We start from the raw sequence: 26,386 nt of genomic DNA on the forward strand, positions 1-26,386 counted from the left end.
CTTTAATCTGCCCTAAGCCTTTGAAGTGCCCTAAACCACTGGGGATCAAACCTGACGGGACATACAAGTGTAATCCCTATCCTGCCCTCTTCAACAAGCACTGATCTTGAGTTTCTCTATTAAAAGTGTTTGCTGAGAAGGTATGTGAAACCGCAACAAACACTATGTATATCTTATACTTGTTTACTCTTTGTCAACATGGAAAGGCTTTGAGACATGATTTGTGACTGAATTGTGGAAAGTCTGGACTTCTGTGGTACTCTACTTGATGTGGAGACAGCTACGGCTTCTTCGTCTGGCCTGTCGGCGCGACGAGGGTTACTTGGTGAGAAGAAGATATGGAAATGAAGACAAGAATGACAATACAGATGATGGATCAAAGGATATCATATTCTATCAGGTAAACCCCTCTGATGTAAGACCTAGAAAGATGTTTAATAATTTAGTTAACGCCATATATTTTATGATTTATGCCAACTAGGTTGATTATGAATGTGATATGTACTGTAATAAATGATTTTGACTAACTCTATCCACAAATGGTTACTGAATGCTATTTATTGTCAATGATCAGGTTAATTCAGCATTCTTGTCTCAATGGGTATTTAAAGTGTTTGCATAGGTGGAAAATAACAGGAAAGATTTAACAACAATAGCTTCAACAGCAACATGATCACACATCTTGGCCGGTCTAAAGATTTTGGTATACTGTCAGAAAAAAGGCACAAACGCTGTCACTGGGGCAGTGCCCTTTCAAAAAGTACACCTTTGTAAAGGGTGCACATTAATACCTCAAAGGTACATATCTGTACTTAAATGGTACATATTAGGACCTTTTAAAGGCCACTATCCCAGTGACAGCTTTTCTACCTTTTTCTGACAGTGTACCTTTTTAGCCCTGATTAAGGGCTATGTGCTGAAACACAGTGGCAATATAAAATAATAACTTTTCCAGCTTATCAATTTGGTTGTCTAATCTCTCCACGTCACAAGTGTTGCAGGTATGGTTCAGAAAATCGTGTACATGTGATCCATTTAAATTAAGCATAAAGACTTATGTTGTTAAAGAATTAGGGTAGTGATTATGGATGCTAAAATAGAGACTTCCTAGGATTTGTGTGTATAAATAGCTTGTTTGTATACATACTGGGACCGTGGCTCAGCAATTCTTTTAGATTTAGACTTCAGTTTGCTAAAGTAATGAAATTTTTTTAAGAGATCTTAAAGATAGTTTAAATAAATGCACATTGCATTAGTTTGTGGTTGATGGAAATTCTCTATTCAGTCCCAAACAAAAGGTGGACTGCAGATAAGCACAACATATTTTTATTTGGGCTTGCGGTGGTGCACTGCGCAGAAGATCTAACAAAAAGATCAGAGCTTATTTTTTTCTGAATTGGTTGTACTGATTGTGACATGGCGTATTGCACTGAGCATTGCGAAACATTGCAAATTTGACAGCTTTTTCTCAGTTAAGCACCACATACTTGCCCTTTGTCATTTCCTCACAATGTTGGATGGAAAATTAAAAGAATTCATATAAAAAGAGTTTTAGATGAAGTCACTTGTTTCTGTCTTAGTTATACACACACGCACGCGCGCACACACACACACACACACACACACACACACACACACACACACACACACACACACACACACACAATCTTTTTAGTTCAATGATCTTACCAACAGTTCTGCATAACAGACTTCACTGGACATGAAACTACAGGGGTGGATGTCTGGTTTATTTTTTACTCAATGCTGCAAGCAAGTTCACATAAGAGTAGCTCGAATGACCTTCATGGAGATCAATTCAATCAGTTCTTGCTCTCCTAAAAAATTTCTTGGTTTCTGTTTTTCCTGACCTTTCTGCTGCAAAGGTTAAAACTAACAGCTCTTCAACATTATTGACATTAGGTATGTTTTTTGCTATTTCAGAACAAACCTTTCATTCAAGAGAATTTGAACCAGATCTAAAGAAATCCAACACCTCATTACGTCTGGACCAATAAATGGCTTAATGTTGAGAAAAACAAAGATCACAGACCCTTTGGAAGAAAATAATTATGGCATTATATCTTATCTTAAATCACAATGTTATATCATATTTAACATATTTTTCATATTTAACTGTAAACCAACCAGTATGCCAAATATTAAGATTATAGACAAATTACTAACTAAAATAATTTTCCAATTTGTTTAATTTTTGTACATACGATTTAAGTTAGTGTGTGCTCTCTTAAGCATGTAGATTTTTATTTCTGGATATGATAAACAAAGCTTTTGTTAATGCCCAAGCAGATGTTTCATTTTCCTGTTTAAAGTCAGAAAGTTGACATCAGTCAATTAAAGGGTTAAAATGATTTATAATATATCTATGCATTTGGCAGATGCTTTTATCCAAAGCGACTTACAGTGCATTATAAGGCATTCATTTTTACTAACATGTGTACCCTGGGTTTGAACCCATAACCTTTTGCGCTGCTAATGCAGTGCTCTACCACTGAGCTATAGTGATTACTACACTGTAAAAATGCTGGGTTATTTTTAAAAAAAAGAGACAAACCCAGTTGTTGGGTTAAATATTTGACTTAACAATGGTTTAAAACAACCAAGCATTTTTGGTTGAAACAACCAAGCGTATGTTAAAATACCATCCAACGTGTTGGTTTTGCCTCTTTTAGATCCAGGGTTTGGTTGAAAATAGGTAAAAATTTTGTTACAGCAATAAAATGATGAAAATATAGATTTATACAGGCAGGTGAACAGTACCACCTAGCGTTTGCATTGGCCATCGAGTCTCTCACATTATTTTTTATTTTTTACATTAACAAGTTGTCATTGGTTCTCTGTATATTATATCTAGATCCATATTTTCATAATTGGAAGTATATTTTGAATATTGTCATATTATCAATGAACGTCATCTGGTTTAAACATTACGTTTCTGATATGCACAGCAGGATCGCCTTTTATCTCTATCTCACTTTTGTTTTTTCCCGTAAAGCACCAGCAGATGTCAGTAATGCTCTTATATATTCGGATGATAGACAGTAGACCAACAAACACTGTAATTACGACTATTTGCGATTGCTAATTGTCAGCAGCGGATATATTGTTGGATTATAATGCAATGGATGTTCAAAACCTGTTTATATCGGTCCTCACAAGGACATACTGATGAATTACTATTACAAATGATATATTTTGCACGAGTGAACGAACGCGCACTGCCATTTGCTGGTGAATTCAGCACCATGGACAGAGATGGTTGATATGTGAAGCGCATTTATCACATTCTGATGTTGGCAGGCTTAAATCCGGCTAGTATCACACACAATACATTAAAACCATTCCTTATCTACCTCAATGACGCAAATATTCTCCACATGTTTTAATAACTACTGAATAGTGTTTATAAACTTAAGTGTTACCGGGAAATCCCGGTTACTGACTTGAAGAAACCTCCGTATAAAGTTATTGGTGTTAGTGTGGGGGTTTACCTCAAATATTCATGGTCAACCATAACCCTGTCACACACTATGACACATGACTGTCATCTCATCCGAGGCGTACAAAATTAACCTGAATTGAATGTACAAAGTTGACTCATGACGTTTAAGGTTGGCAAATCCTGCACATAACGACATAAAGGCATTCTTTCTCATATATTATTAAGCTAACATATTATTGATGTTCATTTACGTGACACATCGCCTTTAAATGCGTCATGCTGGGTGGGAAAAATAGCCTAAGTTTTAAATGCGAATCGCACTTAGTGCTCCTGTCCTGGACAGAAGTGTGGGAGAACATTTAAAGATGTCGTGTTCACTGTTAACGTTACAGCTGTAGATGTAAGTGCATAATGAATCAGTGACATCCGAAGGATTTACGCTGCCTCCACCACAGCTCGTACGAAGGACGCATGCGCATTGACAAAAAACAGCCGGTCTTTAAAAAAAATCCTTATGCCAGCGGATGTAATCAAGGCAAAGAATATATCTTATCTCTGGGCATACATGGTGAAATTGTAAGTATGGGGATCCTAAGTTATTTTTTGAATGTACATGTTATCCATGCACGCAACCTTTGAGTTTAATTATTAAAGATGGCATGTCATGTTTGACAGAGATGTCTTTTCGATGATTGTCCTGGGCGATAAAGAGATACCGTAGCTGGGCTTCATGGTGGCACTTTGAAATGCGATGATATTCGATGGAAATGCTGTTCGTCCATTATGGTTTTGCTTTTCAAAAGGGTATCCTGTGGATGTAAATAACTGTGCATTATTCTTTTCCCCGTATGCCCCATCGCAGTTTGCGTTATATGCCATTAAAATAATTTCCCCCGTCTGTTCTGCTTCGTTTAAAACCAGATCATATCGGGCATTTCTGTCAACCATTCTCAGTACAAGCGTATGCCATTGTTGTGCGTAAATAATCCGAATATCTGTCTATTTTAAATTTTCATCAATCACGGCTTGAACATTTCTTATGCACCGTGGCTGTGATCACTGTGATGAAGGGATGCGTGCTGCGCGCCCCCTCCTACCCTCAACAAATATTCAAACATCTTTACCAAGCGTCGACCCTCAAGCCAGGAATTTCTTATGATACCTTGAGATTTGGTGTGATCGGACCAGTTGATCCTGTCACTTATAGTTTACTTATCATTCAAAATCCTCATCTGTATTCATTCACATGAAAGCTCAGTAAAAATATATCTGAAATATCCTTCAATTGGTCATGTCATGGTTGGTTTGAGCCTCAGAGCCATGTTTTTAAATCTGTACAAATACCAAAGATTGTAGAAATAGAGAGAGAGTCCACCCACATGGCAACGAGTCTATTTTTTGTGCTGTAGGCCTAAGGATGTGTGTTGAATGTACAAACACTGTAACACTGATTGTGATCATTGTTTTATAAGGTGTTTTATTTACATCTTTGCGATACTGATATTGAAGAAATTGGAAGTATTATTTTAAATCTATAGGTTACTATCACTGCCTTTACTGTCAGAAATAAGAAATTGGTCTCTAGCTGTCTCTAACTTGGGCAGTACTCTTTACACTTTTGTACCTAAAGAATTAATATTAGTACCTCAGAGGTACATATTTGTATCAAAGAGTGCAATTTAGTATACCTCAAAGGTACATATTGGTATTAAATATATACATACAGTATATATTAGGACCTTTTTTAAAGGGTACCGCCCCTGTGACAGCTAGGGAACTTTTTTCTGACAGTGTAGGAACTAATTAAACATTATAGTAACTAGTTTTGGTAACACTTGAGAATGTGGTTGTATTAGTTATGCATTAACTAACATGAACAAATAATAAACAATATTCATCAATAATTCTTGTTAATTTTAGTTAATGTCAATACAGTTATTTGTAGTGCTGGGCAAAGATTAATCGTGATTAATCGCATTCAAAATAAAAGTGCATTTTTGCATAATATATGTGTCTGTGCTGTGTGTAATAATTATGTATATTTAAACACAGACACATATACATTTTACAAAATTTTTATTTATATATCCATTTTTTTGTTTATATATAATATATATATAAATATAAATAAATATATATAAACATGTAAATGTTTCTTAATTACATACATTAATGTGTGTGTATTTATATATACATAATAATTACACACAGCACACACTCTTATTTTTTTTTAAATTTACAATTTTATTTTGTATGCGATTAATCGCGATTAATCTTTGCCTTGTGTTAGTGGTGCATTAGTTTACAGTTTAAAAGTACAATTAAAAAAATATTAGTAAATGCTAAAAATTAACTTGAACTAAGATTAATAAATGCTGTAAAAGTATTGTTTATTGACGGTTCATTTTAGCTAATGCATTAACTAATTGTTAACAAACGGGGGCGGCTCGTGACTGCTCTTCCGAGGGTCGCAAATTCAAAATATGTGTTCGGAGTGTCGTGTTGCTCGTATTTTCAAAATATGTGTTTGTTGCATTATGTGAACCATGTGTATCACTTGTTTTATCAAAATAAGTGCCTGCTGCACAGTGTTTATGATAAAAGAGATGTTCAGGTTCACAAAATACAAGCAAGACACTCCCTTAACAGTAAACTCTGATTACGCATGAGATTATGCGAGTATCTGGCAAACGCGAGCGTCTCTTTTATTATAAACCCTTTAGACGCGTCTGCAGAATGCACTTATTTTGACAAGACACGTGATGCACATAGGATCTCTCGATGTACAGAACACATATTTTAAAAATTACAAACCACACACATGACGGGCTATATACATGTTTTGACAAACTTCGCATCGAGCGCCCTCGAAAAAAGAAGTCAACGGCTGCTACTGTTTACAAGTAAGCTAGTTTTATATATTTGTTGTAACTTACATTTTTGGAAATACAGTATATGTGGGTGGTACTGTATGTGTGTGTTCTGCATCGGTTATATGTCAAGTATTTGATAACATGTTAGGTCATGTTAATGTTCGTGACATGCTACAACATTTTGGATTATGGTCAAGTTAAAACTTGTCCACGCTCAGTCAATCTATATTTCCATTTACCATCTCTCAGGGATTGATGTTTCTTCCTTTTATTTTCCAGCACTGCCAGTTAATCGAATTCACTTTCATACAAATTTATATGATAGTTTTATCCTTCCCTTGTTGTTTCTTTAAAAGCATTGTTTTCAATTGGAAGCCACAAACTGTTTAAGTGGACTTTTAGTGGAATAACTTCTAATATCTACACCCTCCAAATTACTTGAACCATTAATATCACCCATTGATCTCTGTGGCCCTGCTGCATGCGTTATCTCCATCTCATCTGCATCCTGTTTTCCACCGCCCATGGGATCAGAGCGGATGGAGATGCGAAAGAGGCAGATGTCGGTGCAGCAGGAGTCGGTGGCGGAGACCACAGCACCGGCGCAGAACGAGCATCCCGGCCAGGGGAACCGCGGTTCTAACGCCTGCTGCTTCTGCTGGTGCTGCTGCTGTAGCTGCTCTTGGTAGGTGCATTTCCATTTATTTACTCGGGTACAATTGGATCTTATCTAACAAGGTTAGCCTGGGGGCCTTTTAGGGCTAGGAAACCATTTCATCATAAGAAATGAATTGCATCTGACAAGACTTAAATTTTACTTTGTGGCTTGGATCCACAATAAATATTCATGAAATATTGACCGGATATGCTTTTACTCTGCTATGAAATGCGATCTGCTGCATTTATTTATTATGCATGTCAGGAATCTCAAGACATCTGCTTAAAAAAAACATCTCTTGAGATCAGTCAGTCCAGCATACTGGACAGACAGTGTGCTCTTATCAACTGAGCTTATGATAAGCACCAGTTACATTGCTAAATTGAACATCGGAAAGACATAAATAAACTCCAAGAGAGCAGGTAAAAGCTACTCCAAGGCTTCCTAATGCCCACTGTTAGGTGTCCTGGGATCATGATGTGTTTACTACCTTGCAGTCTCACTGTTAGGAATGACGACAGAGAAGAGAGGAACCGGAGAGCATCGTATGATCTTAAAACAGAGGGGAATGCAGACTTGGATGAGAGGTCAGTCGTTCTATAAAGCTTCACAGAAATGTTTGATAGCTACGTTAAGCTATCTGTAAAATTTGTGACATTCGCTGCATCCGAAATTGCCAACTTCCATACTATATAATAGGCGGAGTAGTGATTTTCGTCTGCTATATAGTATGGAAGTAGGCAATTTCGGTCGCAGCGCTAGTTTTTGAAAACAGCGCAAGTTTTTTTGTAATTAACTGTTAAAAAACAGTAAAATCATCCTATATACAGCGGGGAAAATAAGTATTTGACACATCAGCATTTTTATTAGTAAGGGGATTTCTAAGTGGGCTATTAAAGGACAAGTTCGGTATTTTACACTTGAAGCCCTGTTTTCAGATTGTTTATGATGAAATAGAACGGTTTTAACTGAAATTTGGACATATGATGCTGGCCCGAGAATTTTCGGGTGTTTGTTCTATCACCTTCCACCTCTATAATGTGTGCATAGGTGCACTGGAACAATCCTTCCTAAAATGCATTCAACTTTCGTTTACAAAGACGTGAACCTCACCGAGTGGTCAGGGGTGTTCACTGATATGCTCACACAAAAATCGCTGCAAAATATGCTTTCCAACAGGTGTTTTACCATTCATTGTAAACGTGTGGACCTATTTTTCCAAACGTCTCACACCCGTACATTCTTCTGCCGAGAGCTTGAATAATAGACACTCCAGCCCAGTTGGTGGCGATAATCCAAGAATACAAACAAAGTTCCCGGCGCGGAGTAATACCTTACCTCACAGCACATCTAAAACAAGTCAATGGAGTTGGACAAAAACTACGATAAATCCTGTTGGAAAGCGTCTTTTGAACACCCCTGACCACTCGGTGAGTTTCACGTCTTTGTAAACAAAAGTTTAATGCATTTTAGGAAGGATTGTTCCTGTGCACCTATACAGCCATTATAGAGGTGGGAGGTGATACAATAAACACCCGAAAATTCTCGGGCCAGCATCATATGTCCGAATTTCAGTCAAAACCGTTCTATTTCATCATAAACAATCTGAAAACAGGGCTTTAAGTGTAAAATACCGAACTTGTCCTTTAACACAAAATTTCCACCAGATGTAGCCATCAAGCCAAATATTATATTCGTACAAAGAAATCAGAACATTTAGGTATACAAGTTGAGTCATAATAAATAAAGTGAAATTACAAAGGGAATAAGTATTAAATACTTATTTTCCCTGCTGTAAATGTAAAGAAAATCATGCCATTACAAAACATAGCTCTTAAAGGCGGAGTGCACAATGTTTGAAAAACACTTTGGAAAAAGGAGATGTGCCGACTACCAAAACACACTTGTAGCCAATCAGCACTAAGGGGCGTGTCAACTAACCGACATCCTTGCCGGGGATGCGTATGTGTGGGGCGGGTCTATTAAAAGAAGGTCCAGATTCTATTGGGGTAGAGGTGTGTATGTTTAGATGATTTCAAATGTCAACATTGGCTTTCAAACATTGTGCACTCCGCCTTTAATATGAAGTGTTACAAAATAAGGCTATCAGTTGTGTTAAATGGGTTAAAATGAATGTGCTTCTATTCCACACAATGATCTGAAATTCATTTGATATGTAAGCATGCAGAAATTGGTTGAAAGTTTCCATCATTACAACTGAACTGATCTATGTGAGAAACACTCTCTTATTACACCAAAAACTAGGAAATGTTAACAAGTCATGGCAACCTTCAACTCTGAGGGGTTTGCTGTTGAAATTGAATAAGACCCCTGTGTCTCTTGGCAGTCCAAAACCCACTGCGGAGGAGGCATGCTCATGGGGGCAATCCTTCGACAAACTGATGCACTGCCCTGCTGGAAGAAGTGCTTTCCGGCAGTTCCTGCGCACTGAGTTCAGTGAGGAAAACATGCTCTTTTGGTTGGCTTGTGAGGAATTCACTAAGGAAACCAATAAGAGCCTCATCGAGGAAAAGGCTCGGGTTATATACGAAGATTACATCTCTATTCTCTCACCCAAAGAGGTGAGCGCATCTCTGTCAGCACTATACGAACATAAATCGAGTGGATTTCCTCTATCACATAATATGTTTTTTGCTTTCCTCAGGTGAGCCTCGACTCTAGAGTTCGGGAGGTTATAAATAGGAACATGCTGGAGCCAACATCGCACACGTTCGATGACGCCCAGCTTCAGATATACACGCTAATGCAAAGAGACTCATATCCTCGATTCATGAACTCCCAATTCTACAAAAACCTGCTTAACACAGTGTCCGAGCAGCCGCAGGAATCTTAGACGGCTGTGATCCTGGTCGAATACCCCCTCCCTTATTTTTAGTTTGTTACCTTTCCTTGCGTAGAATATATTTCAAAGGACCCGATATGGGTCCTCCCAGGGATTTTACTGCTACAGAGATCTGTACCTGAAAAAGACACTCAGGTCTCCAGGTCACTGGATTTAAAAGAAAAAAATATCTCAAATCTCCTGAGGGCTCAACACCACAAGTACTGCTACAGATCAGCATAGCCAGACGCTCCAAAGGATTATCAGTGTCAAGTTTTGATGTTTTTGAGAAAACATGATCTATTTTATTTGTGTTATAGGTTTTTTTATTTCATTTTTGTATAAATGTTCGAAGGAAGATGTGATACCAATTGTGGGCTATACACAGTATATACAATAGATATATTTATGAATTTCTATAACATTTCAACTTTTCTTTATTCATGTTACAATACTTAAAGAAAAGGGAATTATGGGTAACAAGTATTGCCCGTTTCTGAATAGTGCGTATGAGAATCAAAGCTCGAGTCAAGGCAACACTTCAGCTCAACACACAGGAGAGCCTGTGATACACAGTATTGTTTCAGAACTCTGTTAGAATGACTTGGCATCTCCAATAGGAAATTACAATTTTGCTCTGTCAGTATTATGAACAGAGACTCAAATAATGGATTCAAATAAACCTTGGGAGATAAAATATAAAGACATAACACAAAAATGCTGTGTTGATTGGGTCAAAAAGGTACAAATAAACCAGAAAATATTTGTATTTGACCCAACAATGTGTTAAACCACCCAACACAGGTTAAATTACAACCCAATATTGGGAGAGATAAGTGAAAGTATACTTTAAAAAAAAATGCTGGATTATTTTCAACCCAGCGTTGGATCAAAAAGGGACGAACCCAGCCCACTGGGTTGTCATTAAAAGGAAAACACCACCGTTTTTCAATATTTTACTATGTTCTTACCTCAACTTAGACAAATAAATACATACATTAAGTGTACGCATTGATCTTTTTCAATGCACACAATCTTTGTACAGCGTGTCCTGAATGTGTTGGCGTTTGGCCTGGCCCCAATCATTCTTTAGGACACATTTAAAGACTGTTACATGAGTAGTTAATTGAGTGGGTGTGGTGGCACAAAATAAAACGTGGCGATTTTTTCAGCGGATAAAAAATGAGAACTATATTGTTTGGGGAAGAGCACTTTGCAGCACGGTGCTGAGTGCTCTTCCGCCATACAATATAGTTCTCATTTTATTTTGTGCCACGATACTTACTTGTGTAACTAATCATGTAACAGTCTTTAAAGGCGGAGTCCACGATGTTTGAAAGCCAATGTTGATATTTGAAATCACCTAAACAAACACGCCCCTACCCCAAGAGAATCTGGACCTGCTGTTGATAGACCCGCCCCACACATACGCAACCCGGCAAGGATGTTGGTTAGTAGACACGCTCCTTACTGCTGATTGGCTATAAGTGTGTTTTGGTAGTCGGCCCGTCTCCTTTTCCAAAGCGTTTTTCAAACATCGTGGACTCCGCCTTTAAATAGGGAAAACATGGAAGTGTTTGGTGGCTTCTAAATTCATCCCTGTTTGGATCTAGTGTGGCCATTCGTGCTAGTTCCGCCGGACGCGTCCCGAGCATGTTTTCGGGTGGGTTCTCCGGAGGTCGTGTTGGTCGACCGCATACGTCATCAAGGTTTAATATTTTGGGTTCAATTTCAGAAAAGAAACGTTAAATTTCAAGGTAAGAATGAAACTACAATGGTTGTATGACTTAAAATAAATAAATCTTAATTTTCGAATGTATTTTACCTGAAATCTGAGAACCTCGATGACGTGTGCGGTCGAGCAGCGCGGCTTCCGGGGAGCCCACCCGGGGACATGTTCGGGACGTGTCCGGCGGAGGTGGCACGAATGGCCACCCTATTTGGATCCCGGGGAATGAGTGGGGCTGGGCTAGGTGCTGGCACATTCACGACACGCTGTACAAAAAATAAGTGCACACATTGAAAAAAGACAGGGATGTATTAATTTGTATAAGTTGAGGTAAGAGCATAGTAAAATAACCTATGCTGGGTTGTTTTAACCCATTGTTGGGTCAAATATAAACAATATCTAGGTTCATTTAACCCAACGTCTGAATCGACTTTTTTGACCCAGCGTAGGTTTGAAAATAACCCAGCATTTTTAGAGTGTTGGGCCAAAAAGAGACAAACCCGAGCTGTTGGGTTGTGATTTAACCTATGCTGGGTTGATTTAACCTATTGTTAGGTCAAATATAAAATTGTCTAGGTTAATTTAACCCGACGACTGGGGTTGTCCTTTTTGAAGCAACTTTGGGTTGATAATAACCCAGCATTTTTTAGAGTGTGCACTAGGATATTTATTATTACTAAGATCTAGTGTCACTAGTACTGGTATGATTATGAATGGTTTGCAACGATTTGAATGGCTGCTCTAGTCCCGCCTCCCAGTAAAAAAGCTTTGCGGATACACAGGTTCTTGATAAGACCTGGAGGCATTGCAAATATAGAGACAGAGCGCAACGAGTCATAACCTGAACACCACGCCCATCGAGGGGAAAACAATCCATTCGTCTCCATTGACTTTGTATTGTGTGGGGCTGCCTCCTTGTCATTTCTGGCTTGTGGCAGGAACAGAATAATGCCTAAAAGCTGCTGTGGGACAATATGTACAGCTAACAATCTAAAAAAAGTAAGTTTTTATAAGCTGTCGACCCCAAACAACGAGCGTTTAAAGACACAAAAGTGGAAACAGGCAACTTTTCATAGTACTACTATTAGTAGAACTGCGCCCACTAGTGGGAAACGTAGTCAGCGATCCACTTTTTTGTCGGCTCGACAGCTTATAAAAGCTTATTTCTGGGTTCTTTGGCTTGTTGGCTGTGCATATTGTCACACAGCAGCTTTTGGGCATTGTTCTGTTTTTGTTGTGGGCCAGAGGTGACGGGGAGGCGGCCTCTCGCATTGCAGAGTCAATGGAGATGGTTGGATTGTTCCCCCCCCAGTGGGCGTGGTTTTCAAATTAGCATAACTGCGCTCGGTCTCTATTGTGGCAGAGTGATGCAACTTCTTTAAAAGGACTTTGATGTGCATCATAGCATTAAATTATTTCCATGCAGCCTGCAGTATGAGCAGCTACTGTAGGAAAAGGGTGGACATTTGGTCAAAACAAAGATGTTATGAAGACCTAATAATCTCTTATGTCTACAGTATGTTGAGGTACTAACACTTTTCCCTATACGGTGTCTTTGTGAGGAATAGAGCAGAGTAAACATGCAGGTATTATACAACATGTGTGTTTTAAACCTTTCCAGACATATATTCAAACCCTGAAAGGTAAAGGTTTTATTGATAGGACCCTCATAGGTAGATGACACCAAAGTAGCCAAGTCCATTAAAACTGTGTGATTCTCTCCAATACAACTGACTAGAATTGGAGCTGCCAAGTTCTTACTATATTTTTACTGTAAATTACTTTGTTGCCTGACTTTCATGTCGTTTAAAGACAAGATCCTCACTCAGGGAAGTGCCTTGACATTCTGTGAGATCTCTTTTTTGGCAATAGTTGATTTAAATTCTTGCCACACACATAGACTCTGGGCCTTTGATCAATTCATGAGATGACTTGTCATGCACAGTGACTTCTGAATTGAACTATTGCACTTCATTTGCCTCTAGTTTCGAAGCGCCACCATCATTTTTATCAAGCGCTGAAGTCACCACATTAAAGGAAGTCGGTCTTTATGTCAGTTGGGTAGAAATGAGGACAATTCGTTAAGATTGTTGATTCAAGTCCAGACATGTATGTGTACCAACATGTATTTCATGGTGGTGCTTCTACTTGTCTTAGATAAGTGGTTCTCAAACTGGGGGGCATGCGCTTGTGCCAGGGGGGCACTAGTTTTATGAAATTTTATAAAATACATTAAAGGGGACATATCATGAAAATCTGACTTTTTTCATGTTTAAGTGCTATAATTGGGTCTCCAGTGCTTCTATCAACCTAGAAAATGTGTAAAAGAACAACCTTGTAACTTAGTTTTGGTAACCCATTCTCTGCAAGCATGTGAAAAAATAGCTCATTGAAATTTAGTTCCCCTTGTGATGTCAGAAGGGGATCTTATTATACTAGTGTATTATCCAACCACGGCAGTGCCATTTAGTGCAGAGATCAGCTCATTTGCATTTAAAAGGACACACCCCAAAACGGCACATTTTCTACAAAGTGTCAATTTTAACATCTTACAATAAATTATCTATATGGTATTTTGAGCTAAAACTTCACATATTTACTCTGGGGACACCGAAGATTTATTTTTAAAAGTCTTTTGAAATGTCCCCCTTAATTTATCATAACTTTGTGTAATTAAACCTCAGAAAAAGACGGCAAACAACAGCACTACATTAATATGTTTTGTTTATATCCGATTCTGAGTTTGAGATTGTTTTATGTCATGAGTTTTCTTTGGTGGAGCCGCGGAGCGATGCACCTTACACAAGGGTGGGGGGAGAGCATGCTGAAAAGTTTGAGACCCACTGTCTTAGACTAATATATGTGCAATTTGAGCTGATGGATTCACCACATAGATCAACCTCAAACACAATCTAAGCCAATGGTTTGGAGTTATACTGCCTATAAATCTTTTTCTTTCTCTCTTTTTGTTGTTGTTCTGTAAAGTATACAAAAAAGTGTTACTTTCCAATCAGTTTACATACAAATTATAATGCGCTTTTAATTAATAATATGTGAATGTTTACAGTAATCTGATTAGTTTTTTTCTGTTATATTGAATTCAGAAGAATAATGATTTGTGGGCATTTGGAATATTTAAGATACAATAAAGCACAATAATTTTAAAATGCGTGATTGTTTAAAAATCCCTCTCTGTGGCACAGTGGGTCATGCAATTGCATAAGTTAAAGTCTTGGCTTTTTCTCTCTCTTAAATGCCTTCCTATCTACTCTACCTTATCTAAGTTGATTCAACTGAAAATTTCTTGTTGAATGAGAGAAATCAAGCAATTTGTGCATTAAACTTAAAGGGCTAGTTCAGTTTAAAATTAAAAATCTGTCATCATTTACTCATCCTCACGTTGTTCCAAACCTGCGTGAATTTCTTCCCTCCGATGAACACAAAAGAAGATATTCTGAGAAATGATGGTAAACATACAGAAGATAGTGACCATTGAGTTCCATAGTAGGAATAAAAAATTGATGGAATTTAATGGGTGGGTGATTCTCACGAAACCATTGAAACACCACGGCACTAATGATTTTAGCTTTAAAATGTGTAATATAGTAACATTAAAAAGCATCAGAATTAACACAATACTGTGTTCTACCTTGCACAATGTGTGATTTCAACATAAGAATTTATAATTGTAAATTTTATCTCATTTTCTGCTGAAATTCTCATTACCGCAATGTGTCCGGCTGTGTTTGAACATGCGTTATGTTGTAATTTAATCAAATTAACACAAAAATAGTAAGAAAAAAAATAAATGGATGTTTTGCTAGACTACTTTAGATGACAGAAAAAATATTTACTGAATATTCATGTATAATAATAATGAAGAAAAATTAGGAAATGATGTGTCCATGCCTGATGTTCTCATCCTCCGCAACACTTTTTGAGAACAGTTTAAGCACACATACAGAATTTTAATTAAGTTTGATTTTGAGTGACCAAGCACATGGACCAGTTACTTCAAGATGGCTACCAGGTAAGATCATTTTTTTACAGTTAATTTGAAATATTGTCTTGTCAGAATGCTTACACGACATTTTGATTATCATTACCGCAACAGATGCTTATTAAATGTTAATTTAATTAATAGAAGCATAATACTTTGATTTTAAATGCATGTGCAGAATCTCCAAATTATGTTCTTTCAGGTTTGTCATGTCATTTTGAAAATATGTCAGTGTTGATGTTTTCTGACTGTTGCGGTAATGAGATTTTTTAAGGACTAATTTTTTAAATTATGTTACAAAGAGTGTTAAATGATAAGTAAAAGTTTTTAAATTAATGTTCCCATTTACTCCAGACTTTGTTTTTCAATGTCTGGTGGGAAAAAAAGTAAATTTAAGCAATTTTTATATTTTCATGCTTGACATGTTTAAAACCAAGTTTTCGTGAGAATCACCCATCTGCTGTTTATTTATCAAAATATATTTTGTGTTCATCAGAAAAAAAGGAAATTTATACAGGTTTAGAACAACATGAGGATGAGTAAATGATGACAGAATTTTCATTTTAAAGTGAACTATCCATTTAAAAACTTGCATAATGGAGGACATTTTTCAGGGTTTAGGTTAAGTGTATTATTTATTTGGGTTAAAACAACATGAGGGTTAACAGTGAGTGTGACAACTTACCCCACTCCCCCCTATACTGTCCTGTAAATAAAGGCAAAGAAACACAGCAGCAGGGATGATAAAACAAGGTGCACTGCAAATGTTCTTTATAAAAGGTTCTTTTATGGCAACGTGAAGCACCTTTATTTTTTAATTCTTTATATTTTTTTTAAAGAGTTGGTTTCTGTTCGGTCAGCATTTACAGTGAAGTGTAACAGTGGCACAGTCCACACCCTCTTTGCACTGGAGAGGATGCACCTGCGTACCACACAATAGAACCCACAACCCAGCAGCGACCTCATATTTAGCAAGCAAAGTTGGTGTATACATAAAAACACTGAAAATAAACATATTTTACTACTTAAAGAATGGGTTTAGCTTCATCTTAATAAACATCAAGCAAAGATGCTGAGGACTTATAATGAGATTAACCGTCACCTCCTGTTTTCCATACGCATAAAAGGACATCAAGAACAATCAGCGAAGGGTTGTTTGTTATTCAGATTAGACATTGCTAATGCAACGGGGCTTGTTAAAACATCAAGGCGATAGTGGATATAAGAACCATTTGTGATGAGAGTGACAGAAAACGGAGGGACATGCAAATGACAGGCACCACTCACATATTGATTGCTGATGTCAAAAGCAACATTAAGCAATGAGTAATGTTTTTCGGACTTGCGCCTAAATTGCACCGCTGCTACCAATTATTGGTTTGCTATTTGCTACATGGCAGGAATTTGTTGGATGACAAAATCAAGGCCACGCATTTTCCATTTTAGGTAGACTTGTGCAGAACAGGACTCTGCATATTAAAGGCAGGGTGCATGATTTTTGAAAAACACTTTGGAAAAGGGAGTCTGGACCATAGATATGTATAAAGGCTAGATGTGTATCGGCGGAGTCTCTAACGTCTTTACCTGGCGGCCATCTTACCAGAGACAGCTCGCTCACTCGTAGCATTGAGTTTTAATGGTGCAGGTACTTTTAAATAACCATAACCTGCTCAATTTTCTACCAATTTTCAAACGGTTTGGTTCTTTACAAACGTTATTATGGTGGCTATAATTCTGGATACTTTAACATGTTTCATGAAATGTTTTTTTTTTTGTATAAGTATACAGTGTCATAGGTACATCTTTGACGTTTATAAAAAACCAAACCATTTGAAAATCGGAAGAAAATGAAGTATGTTATGGTCATTTAAAAGTACCTGCACCATTAAAACTCAATGCTACGAGTGAGCGAGCTGCCTGTGGTAAGATGTCCGCCAAATGCGGGCGTTCCACTCAATTGGCCAGCAGCGAGGGTGAGATATCTAGCCTTTATACATATCTATGGTCGGGCCGAGTACCAAAACCCACTTGTAGCCAATCAGCAGTTAGGGGCGTGTTTACTAACTGACATCATTGGCTGGGTTGCGTATGTGTGGGGCGGGTCTTTCAAAAGAAAGTCCAGATTCTATTGGAGTAGGGGCGTGTTTGTTTAGGTGATTTCAAATGTCAACATTGGCTTTTAGAGATCACGCACCCCGCCTTTAATGTTTTTATGGACCCACTGGAAGCTTAAATGTCATATATAAACTTGTTTTTTTTTTTGTAAAAGCTAAATCATATAATCTTAATCCTTTAAAGGAACTTAATAAAGCCCTACTACAAGTTATAAAATGTGAGCAGTCTGTAAAACCCAGCTAGTCATTTTTTGCAATCTATTGTTTTCTACATAATATAAAGAACATTAAGTAAAATTATAAGTAAGGTCATGCCAATGATTGAAATCAATGAGTAAAATTGATTTGATGCTTCTGATCCCATAATTAGATTATAAGACTTTAGCCTAGATTTCACAAACAGGGTCAACAAATTTCAAAAAATTGAAACAATTAATAATTGTGAATAGCACTATATAAATAAACTTGAATTGAATATTACACCACCCAACCTGACCTTAATAATTATATAACTACCCTTTTATATTTGTATTCTCTTCATTCAAGTTATTTGCTGACAAAACACCTATTTTTATAATTAAAAATTTAAGTATGACCACCACCACTCCCCATCAATTTTTAAAACATTTTACTCCTGAAAGTAAGCCATGTACACAGTAAAAATCTGTAGATCATGCATATAAATATGTATAATTCAGAGTGACAAAAAGAGACTCAAAGCATCTTCTAAATGAATCAGGTTAAAAATATTTGAGCCGTTAACAAACCAAACATACAGTATAACATTGGGCAAAAAATGAAAACACTTTTGCTTTGGACTAAAACTAGTCAAAACTATCTAAATATGAATGTTGTCAAAATGTTTACCTACATATAAAAAGTGATGATAAAAGAAAAATGTATCATAGTCCAGAGGCCTACGGCCTAGCTATACTTCAAGTTAAAACACAGGACATGAGTTGTAATAAAACAAACAGTCAAAGTATCTATTTCGGCCTTTGTACATCAGGTGCGCCGTTGAATGCAAGGTTCCTATTCGTCAATGATACAAAAACATGGTCCAGAAACTTAGCTACCTCTCTAAACAGAGAATGACGCTCCAACTTCAGCAGAACTGTAAAAAAAGAATAAGAGAAATAAAATATAGTAAATATATTTATCAGTATAGATACTAAAAAAAAATGTTCTTTATTTGTCAGTTTCCCCAAACAGGGTTTAGATTAATTGAGGACTAGACGTTAGTTATATTAGGACATTTAAGAAGTTTTTACAAAAAACATTACAGATGTACATCTTGAGAAAAAAAAAAAAAACAACAGCACTGATATATGTTAAGATATGTCAACGCACATTTTTTTTTTAAATTAAGGCAGCTTAAACATGTATTTTAGTCTGGGACAAGGCTTAGTGTCTCTACAACAACAAAATATAACAGCGAAAAGCCCATACCTTCCACCTATTTCCACATTCATTGCAGAAGACAAACGTTGTCATCGGTTCATCAGCACTCCGAGTTTGAACCTAAGGAAAGTTATGTTATAAAGTATAGTAGAAAGTCAAATGTGTGTATATGAGAAACACTTTTTCTTACACATCCTCTAGAATTACCTGGGTGTAAGTACATCTCTTCTTTTTACACTTCCCACAAGTGAACAGGTCAGTCTGGGTGCCCCCAGATGTGGACACCTGGTGGTCCCTGATGGCCTCTTTGGTCAGATTCTTACGCATTTCCTTCAACTCATCACTTGCCATTTCCTGTTGAAATTTCCAGACTTGAACTGTTACAAAAGTCGATACAAATAGGATGTTAAGTGTAAGGGGTAAATCCTTAGACCATTCACCTCTGCTGTCATTTTTGCAATGCGGTCCGGGCTAACATTTCCGCATAGCACATTCCTTCTTAGATTGGGATTCTTTGCATCTTTGAGATTGGCGATTCGGCTTCGTACGCGATTCTTGTATTTCATGTCGGTATTTTTGAATTCCACAAATATGCGTGCCAGCTGGTCAAGGAAATTTCAGTACAATCGAAGATCATCTGATATTACATTCACCAAGAATTAGAGATCACATTAATTTTTTTAAAGCGATTATGAAAAGGATATATTCTTCAATCTGAGCCCCAAGTTCATCACAGTCAGACCCAATGGCAATGAAATCATCTATATTTTAAAAAAAATGAGACAAATCAGGTCAACCACACATAATAAATACAGACAATGGAAAACACATTTTGACAAATAAGTGAACTTAAGTATATAGTGTTTTTGCAAAAGTATTTAATCCTTAAATCTCTGTGTAGCCAATAATTTTATTACTTAAACGCATCATAATAGCATAAGTAAACATTTTTCTGTGACAGTAATTTATTTCTACATGCTATAAAACATTTTGGTAATTATGGGGACCAATTCTCACATTTAACTAGTATCTTATTAGCTTACATATTGGCTGTTTATTAGTGCTTATAAAGGACATATTTATGCCTCGTTCTGCATGACTATATTGTACATCCCTTAACCCAATCCAATACCTAAACCTAACGGCTACAACAACTACCTTATTAGCTATTAATTAGCAGTAAATTGGGAGTTTACTCAGGCAAAAGTCATAATTAATACTCAATAACTGTTCCCCATACTAAAGTGTTACCAACATTTGAATGTAATTTCCTTATTTAGTATACGCAGATCTATGAATATGCAAATTAGTCTCCACCTCTACTCAATAGTACAGCTCGGACCATAAATATAAATATGCAAATTATTCCCTGTATCCATCCTTTCAAATGTGTAAATAGATGCTAATTTCGATAGTTTCAGACACTTAACCGGTTTCACAATGCATACGTGAACTGCGCATTTGCAGCAGTAATTGTTTTTAGCACTGATGCTAGCAGGTTCAGCATGTGTGAGTTCAAACGTGATTGGTTACGTGTGTGTGACATAGCAAACCAAGGTGATTTAGGGGATTAGATGTCTTTGTAAATGTAAATATTAGATAATATACTAGTTTTATGGTAAATGATCCTAAATGGTGAATTTGCACATTGTTTGCAAACAGACATTTGTAGACTACTGTTACGTTAAATGCTCTCTTTGACTTGTAAGTCACTTTGGATACACACCTGTCAACACTGTTACTCTACCTTGGTGAAACAGTTTGCGGTAACAGAACTGACCCCAACTAATTCAGACAACATGAAATCATGATTTTGAGCTATACAAGACACTTTTCAAAGAAAATATTTAACAGTTATGGCCTGTGACATCTGAGTACCACATTATTAAAATAAATATATAACTTGAAAAAAGCTGATAAAATAATGACTTTGGACACCAAATGTATCTGCAATTATATAATTACCCATATGTTTAAACTTGGGTTTGTTGTTACGTTCAATGTAAAAAAAAAAAAAAAAAAAACTTAAGCCCTTTTCACACACAAATTCCATAAAATACACGGGATACGCGCATCCTGGATTTTTGCGGAATAGTTGGATTTTTTTTCATTCACACTGCCACGTTTATCCGGCATGTGACTGTCCCGGAAAGACACGTGACCTATTGAAAGTCCCACCCTCTCTTCTACGCAGCGTCTGAAGTTTGCATATTATATATTATTTCTCCCTCCAAGAACCACTCGCGTGCATTTTTGTTTATGATAAGATTATAAAGGAACGCGTGACGCACCGTTCTAATGCTGGTGAATGATCTCAGCTTCAGAATGTGTATTTGACGAGATTTCTGCTTTAATCCAGTTTTCAGATATTTCTCATCGTGATTGTTTATATGCATTTAAAACCCGCATTTTGAGGAGCTGAACGACTTGTTGGGATGACGCGCGGATATTTTCGTTTATTATAGCTCAAATAAGCACGTGACGCGATATTCTTTTATGCTGCTGAATGATCTCCGTTTCAACGCAGTAAGTAATAAGCTAACTTACCTGATATCTGCTTCAGTCCAGTTTGCTGACATTTCTGGTCGTGAATGTTGTAATTCCCTCATTTTAAAGAGTTGAACCAACTTCATGTTGCCATGACACCCGCGTCCTAACTACGGCACGTGCGTCATTGTTTATGCGTCTCATTTATCATTTCCTGATAACTGCGTCACTCTAGTTTGCAACATTTCTCGTGATGAATGTTTATATGCATGTTATCTCGTTGTAAGGAGCTGAACCATAACTTGTGTTGTGATGATGACGCGCGCGTCCTCACTTCGACACGCCCATTACGGCATTCTTGCGGCTTCTTGTTCACACAGAGGGTTACCCGCGTATCTTACTAGGTCCTCTTTCCGGCAACGATCCCAGAAGATTAACGGAACGAGTTTTTGTTCACACAGACGCTTGTCTGGCAATTTTACAGGTATTTTCTGGGACCAGAGGTCTGTGTGAATGAGGTTTTAGTTTGATACCCTGTTTTGCTGCGATTCTGCAAGCCTAAGCTTTTCACACTATTCATTTACATTTCTAAATGGTTGAACATTTTACCAGATGATTTATAAAAGCCTTAACACTTTGGCAAGCCACTAGCTATGTTTACATGCACAAAATGTTATCAATCCGACTGAATTGAATACGATTGAAGGTTACGACGATACAGTTAACAGAAACATGGCAATCTAATTTAAATGTTTGTTTACATGTACATCGAATAGAATCCGAACCGAACGTCTGCACAAGCTCAGAGCCAGGGTTGCCAGATTCGCGTATGAGAGCCATCCCAAAAGGAAATTCAAAACAACTGGTTAAAAGAGTTTAAACAGTAGCCCAAATCTAAACTCGAAAAAAGGCAGAGAACTGAGCAACGCAACGCTGCGGACAGCAGCTCTCGTTACGTTTTATCTCTGGATTAAAGTCAAAGCTGAGTTGGAGAAAGTTGTTCTTAAGGAGTTTTCAGATATAGATAATGGACACACAATTTTCAAAAGGCACAACACTAATTATTACTTTAAGTAGCCTATAATGTTTTAAAAGTACACATAAACGCTGCATAGTGTACAGCGCGTGACCCCATTAACGTAGTGTTAATTTCGTTGACGAAGACAAAAAATATTCGTCAACGAACCTTTTTCACGGACAAAAACTAAATAAAAGTCAGATATGATGACGAAGACCGTAACGAAATTTAACTGACACTTTAGTCAACTAATAAAAATAAGACGAAAATGTTAGGGCGGGATGAATAGAGAAGAGATCCAATCAGAGCTACTGATTTTGTGGGACAAGTTGGGAAGAAATACACGTGCGAAGGTAAGCATTTACGCTAAGGTTATTTTATCAGATAAACCACTGTGTTTTCGCTAAGCTTGGAATAACATAGAAACTAAAGGAATACACATCTGAACTGTATTGATTGTATTCGATTGTCTGAATTAATACTGAGTATAAATATTCAATGTCCTCAAATTGAATGAAATGTGTAACGTTACTATTATAGTAGATGTTGACTGTTACATTACTGGACAAAGTGCGTGCTTAAGTGCCTGTGTGTGTCTCTGTCTGTGTGTCTGCGCGCGTGTGTGTCTGTGTGTGCATTTCATTAAGGGAGAATGCATATCTTTTTCAGGGTCCATGTATATTTTTTAGGTAGAGCAGGCCTTATGCTTATTTTAAGTTGGATTATTTTTTGTGAAAAAGCCACGGTCAGTTTTTTTTAAATAAAATACGTGTTTTCTATAACAACCATTAAATCTGTGTCTGTATTGCATATTCAAACCATTCCATAACAAACTAAAAAATGTAAGACTAAGACTAAAACTCTCATGATATTTAGTCGACTAAAACTAGACTAAGACTAAAAGATTTCAGATGACTAAAATAAGACTAAAAACTAAATGGTGTGTTATTCAAAAGACTTAAGACTAAATCAGAATTTGCTGCCAAAATTAACATTGCATTAACGTTACCTTATTAATGCGTGATGCTATTGCCTTGCTACTGCGTGTTTCCGTGACGAGAATCATGTGATATAAGAGGTAAATATAATACGTGAGCTTGAGCACAAATATTCTGCGCATGTGCACAAGGTTTTTTTTGCATCCGATTGAAAAACTACTACGATTCACGCGTTTACATACGTACTTTTCTCCTGCTGATCGAATTACAGATCGGAGTACACCACCCCCTTCAATACGATCCAAATTTGCATCCGCTCTTCCTCAATGGGATTGAGCCGTCAATACGATTACAAACGGATTATCTGGTTGCATGTAAATGTACCTACTGTGTGTTAACTCAGTATACTATGGGGTGGTCTCCCAGACAGGGATTAGTTTAAGCCAGGACTAGGCCTTAGAATAATTAAGAAATATAACTAGTTTTAACAAACATGCCTTACTCAAAAGATTTCTGGCGTGCATTTAGATGCAAAACAAAGAGCATTGATGTATTTTAAGATATGTCAGTGCAAGCTATTTTGAGTTTGGACAGCTCTTACATTTATTTTAGTCTCGGACTAGTCTAATCCCTGTCCGGGAAACCACCCCTTTGTGTGTAAGTGAGAATGGTCTGCCACAACTTGCCCCCTGTTTGCAAAGCATTTGACAGCATCTCCCTGCACTTGATACGGACTGAGTCAGATGTAGTTGGCGCTCGTGGGAAAGTGGCTATCAGTGTGTTGGCTGCAACATCAACAGACTCGCTCCTATTGCTGGAATTACTGCACGAGCTGAGAGAGAGAGGAAAAAACAGAGAGAGATAGAGATAGACATATACGTAAAGGTTAGTTTAGGGCCATGGAGCAATTTATTATGATATTTTAAAATAATCATTGCCAATACTGTACCTCTCCTCCCTGGGCTCTGGGCTGGCCTCTGACGGTGACACCATTGGTGGGGTGCGCTCCTTCTTTTTCTCCTCCGAGTTTTTCTCTCCAGCAGGTTCATCTGTTCATAAACACCATATATGAGTTATTTCATTGGTTTAATACTAACTATCATACATGGGCCTCGCTTCTGATAGTTTATTTAATAATGTGTTTCTCCTGTTAATGCATAAATGCTAAGACTTCACATTCAAACAAACTTTTGTTGTTGTAATACCACCCACTGCCTGCAAGTGGTAGCAATTTCAGGTTATCTATTCACAATGTGTAAGACTGAATGGTTGAAAACTACTTTAAATAATTTTGGTGTAAACTGTATAAATAGGTAAGCGTGCTGCTTATATTGCTTTGTAATAAATGAGACTACATGGGAAGCTTGGAGGAAAGGCAATCACTTATTACACCACATGACAAATCAGCTGGGAGAAAAGCTGATGATAAATTGTAAAAAATTCAAAATGTTTTAAAACGACTTAACATCTATATATTTACACATACATTTATAAATGCAAACTACGATAAAATTAGTAATGGTAAAGAATCTCATCCAACAACTTTTTCCAAGACTTAATTAAAGACTTGGCCAGCGAGGTTACTTCGTCATCTGTGCTTTGCTTGCGGATGGCATTTACCGACATCCCGATCCTTGTTGACTGGAAGTAAATCAGAGGAAATCGCTCGCTCCATGTATCCGAATACTAAAGTTAAAATGACTTAAACTTAGTAAACATACCTGTAGAAGCTCCAGGGTCATGGGTATATTCTTAAGTTCTTTTAGTAGATCCAGCGCACCAACCTAATAAAAATATATATTTTTTAATAAATATATATCGTGATGATTATTTAAACAGTTAAATAATATTTACAAAACTTGTAACGTTAGTCCATGTGCATATTTCCCCTCATGTCGGTGGAAGTGACTATGCAACCAAACCTGCTAATTACCCCAACTTTAACTGACTTAACTAGTACGACCCGCGCTAAAACCTTGCTTTCCTTCAGCTGGTGACGGATTGTTGACCCGGTTTGTTTTGATGTCTCCCGCTAACTGACTCCGTTTATCCGCGCTAAAAGTGGCTAATGCAGCTAATTTACCTTCTAAACGTCAAGTTCACTTAACAGTAAACTAAATCACTACAGATAACATTACTTTGAGCTTTACATCACTTAATCCGTGCAGAAAACACAATCCATTTTTATTGTAGAGAACGAAAACAGTTCTATTTAGCTGCTAGCTCGTTATGTATCAATGATACGTTAGCCTCGTACGCTCCGAGACGGGAAATTCATTCATGACAAAACACCTCACCCCATTCTTCTTTTGTGCCATTTTATCCATCTTCTTTGCGATCCTGATGATGTCTTCTTCCTCTTTCTTGCCCATAATTGACGTTTAGTGGGCACCGTTGCGTATAAACGGATTATAAACGTACAATTTTAAGAGGCAACACTCACACCACACTCCACCGGCGGCGCACGCAGCGACTACAGGGGGAGGCGTTTCTTTGAAAAATCAAGACGTAACTAATCGATCCAACGAACTCCGGCGGAATCGACCTCGAGATCAGACATTGTTAATAGAAAAAACCGAGGTCGAGTCACACGGGAAACACACATCTAGATGTTTGTTGTTCAGTGTTATTTGCATACTTTAAATGTTATGCACATATATTTATATAAGAGTTAGAGGTGTATAGACCGATACGACAGTAATTTGTGTTAAAAAGCACTTTTGTCAGATCAACGTAACCTCTCATTTCTAAACGCTAGAGTGCGCTCTTGCCTGTATAACTGAACTGTACAGTTTATCTCAGTCGCTTTAAAGCAGTGCTTCTCAATTATTCTCTGTCACGCCCCCCCGAGGAAGAGGTAAAAATT

At 37.2% G+C, this 26,386-nt stretch overlaps 2 protein-coding genes across 4 annotated transcripts; one reads left to right on the top strand and one right to left on the bottom strand.

The window, feature by feature from the left end:
* Positions 1 to 234: 234 nt before the first annotated feature.
* rgs20 (regulator of G protein signaling 20) lies at positions 235 to 12,432 on the top strand. Of its 3 annotated transcripts, none has more exons than XM_073874918.1 (5): positions 235 to 399; positions 6,854 to 7,018; positions 7,489 to 7,578; positions 9,339 to 9,573; positions 9,657 to 12,432. In XM_073874918.1, exons 1-5 carry the CDS (start codon positions 269 to 271, stop codon positions 9,843 to 9,845), a joined length of 810 nt encoding a protein of 269 aa, XP_073731019.1. In that variant the 5' UTR covers positions 235 to 268; the 3' UTR covers positions 9,846 to 12,432. The 3 variants fall into 3 exon arrangements, with proteins under 3 accessions (XP_073731019.1, XP_055057961.1, XP_073731015.1); XM_055201986.2 differs by lacking the exon at positions 235 to 399 and adding an exon at positions 3,742 to 4,036 and having other exon boundaries at positions 6,855 to 7,018; XM_073874914.1 differs by lacking the exon at positions 235 to 399 and adding an exon at positions 3,760 to 4,036 and having other exon boundaries at positions 6,855 to 7,018; positions 7,501 to 7,578.
* Positions 12,433 to 18,287: 5,855 nt separating this feature from the next.
* On the bottom strand, positions 18,288 to 26,077 carry tcea1 (transcription elongation factor A (SII), 1). The gene is made up of 10 exons (XM_073874921.1): positions 25,818 to 26,077; positions 25,242 to 25,304; positions 25,052 to 25,161; positions 24,470 to 24,565; positions 24,207 to 24,352; positions 19,782 to 19,838; positions 19,518 to 19,672; positions 19,285 to 19,431; positions 19,126 to 19,197; positions 18,288 to 18,790 (listed from the first exon to the last, which is right to left on the bottom strand). The coding sequence occupies exons 1-10, from the start codon at positions 25,890 to 25,892 to the stop codon at positions 18,782 to 18,784; spliced, it is 930 nt and encodes a 309-aa protein (XP_073731022.1). The 5' UTR covers positions 25,893 to 26,077; the 3' UTR covers positions 18,288 to 18,781.
* Between the last annotated feature and the right edge of the window lie 309 nt (positions 26,078 to 26,386).

Source organism: Misgurnus anguillicaudatus, chromosome 2 (genome assembly GCF_027580225.2).
Source record: "Misgurnus anguillicaudatus chromosome 2, ASM2758022v2, whole genome shotgun sequence".
Lineage (NCBI taxonomy): Eukaryota > Metazoa > Chordata > Actinopteri > Cypriniformes > Cobitidae > Misgurnus > Misgurnus anguillicaudatus.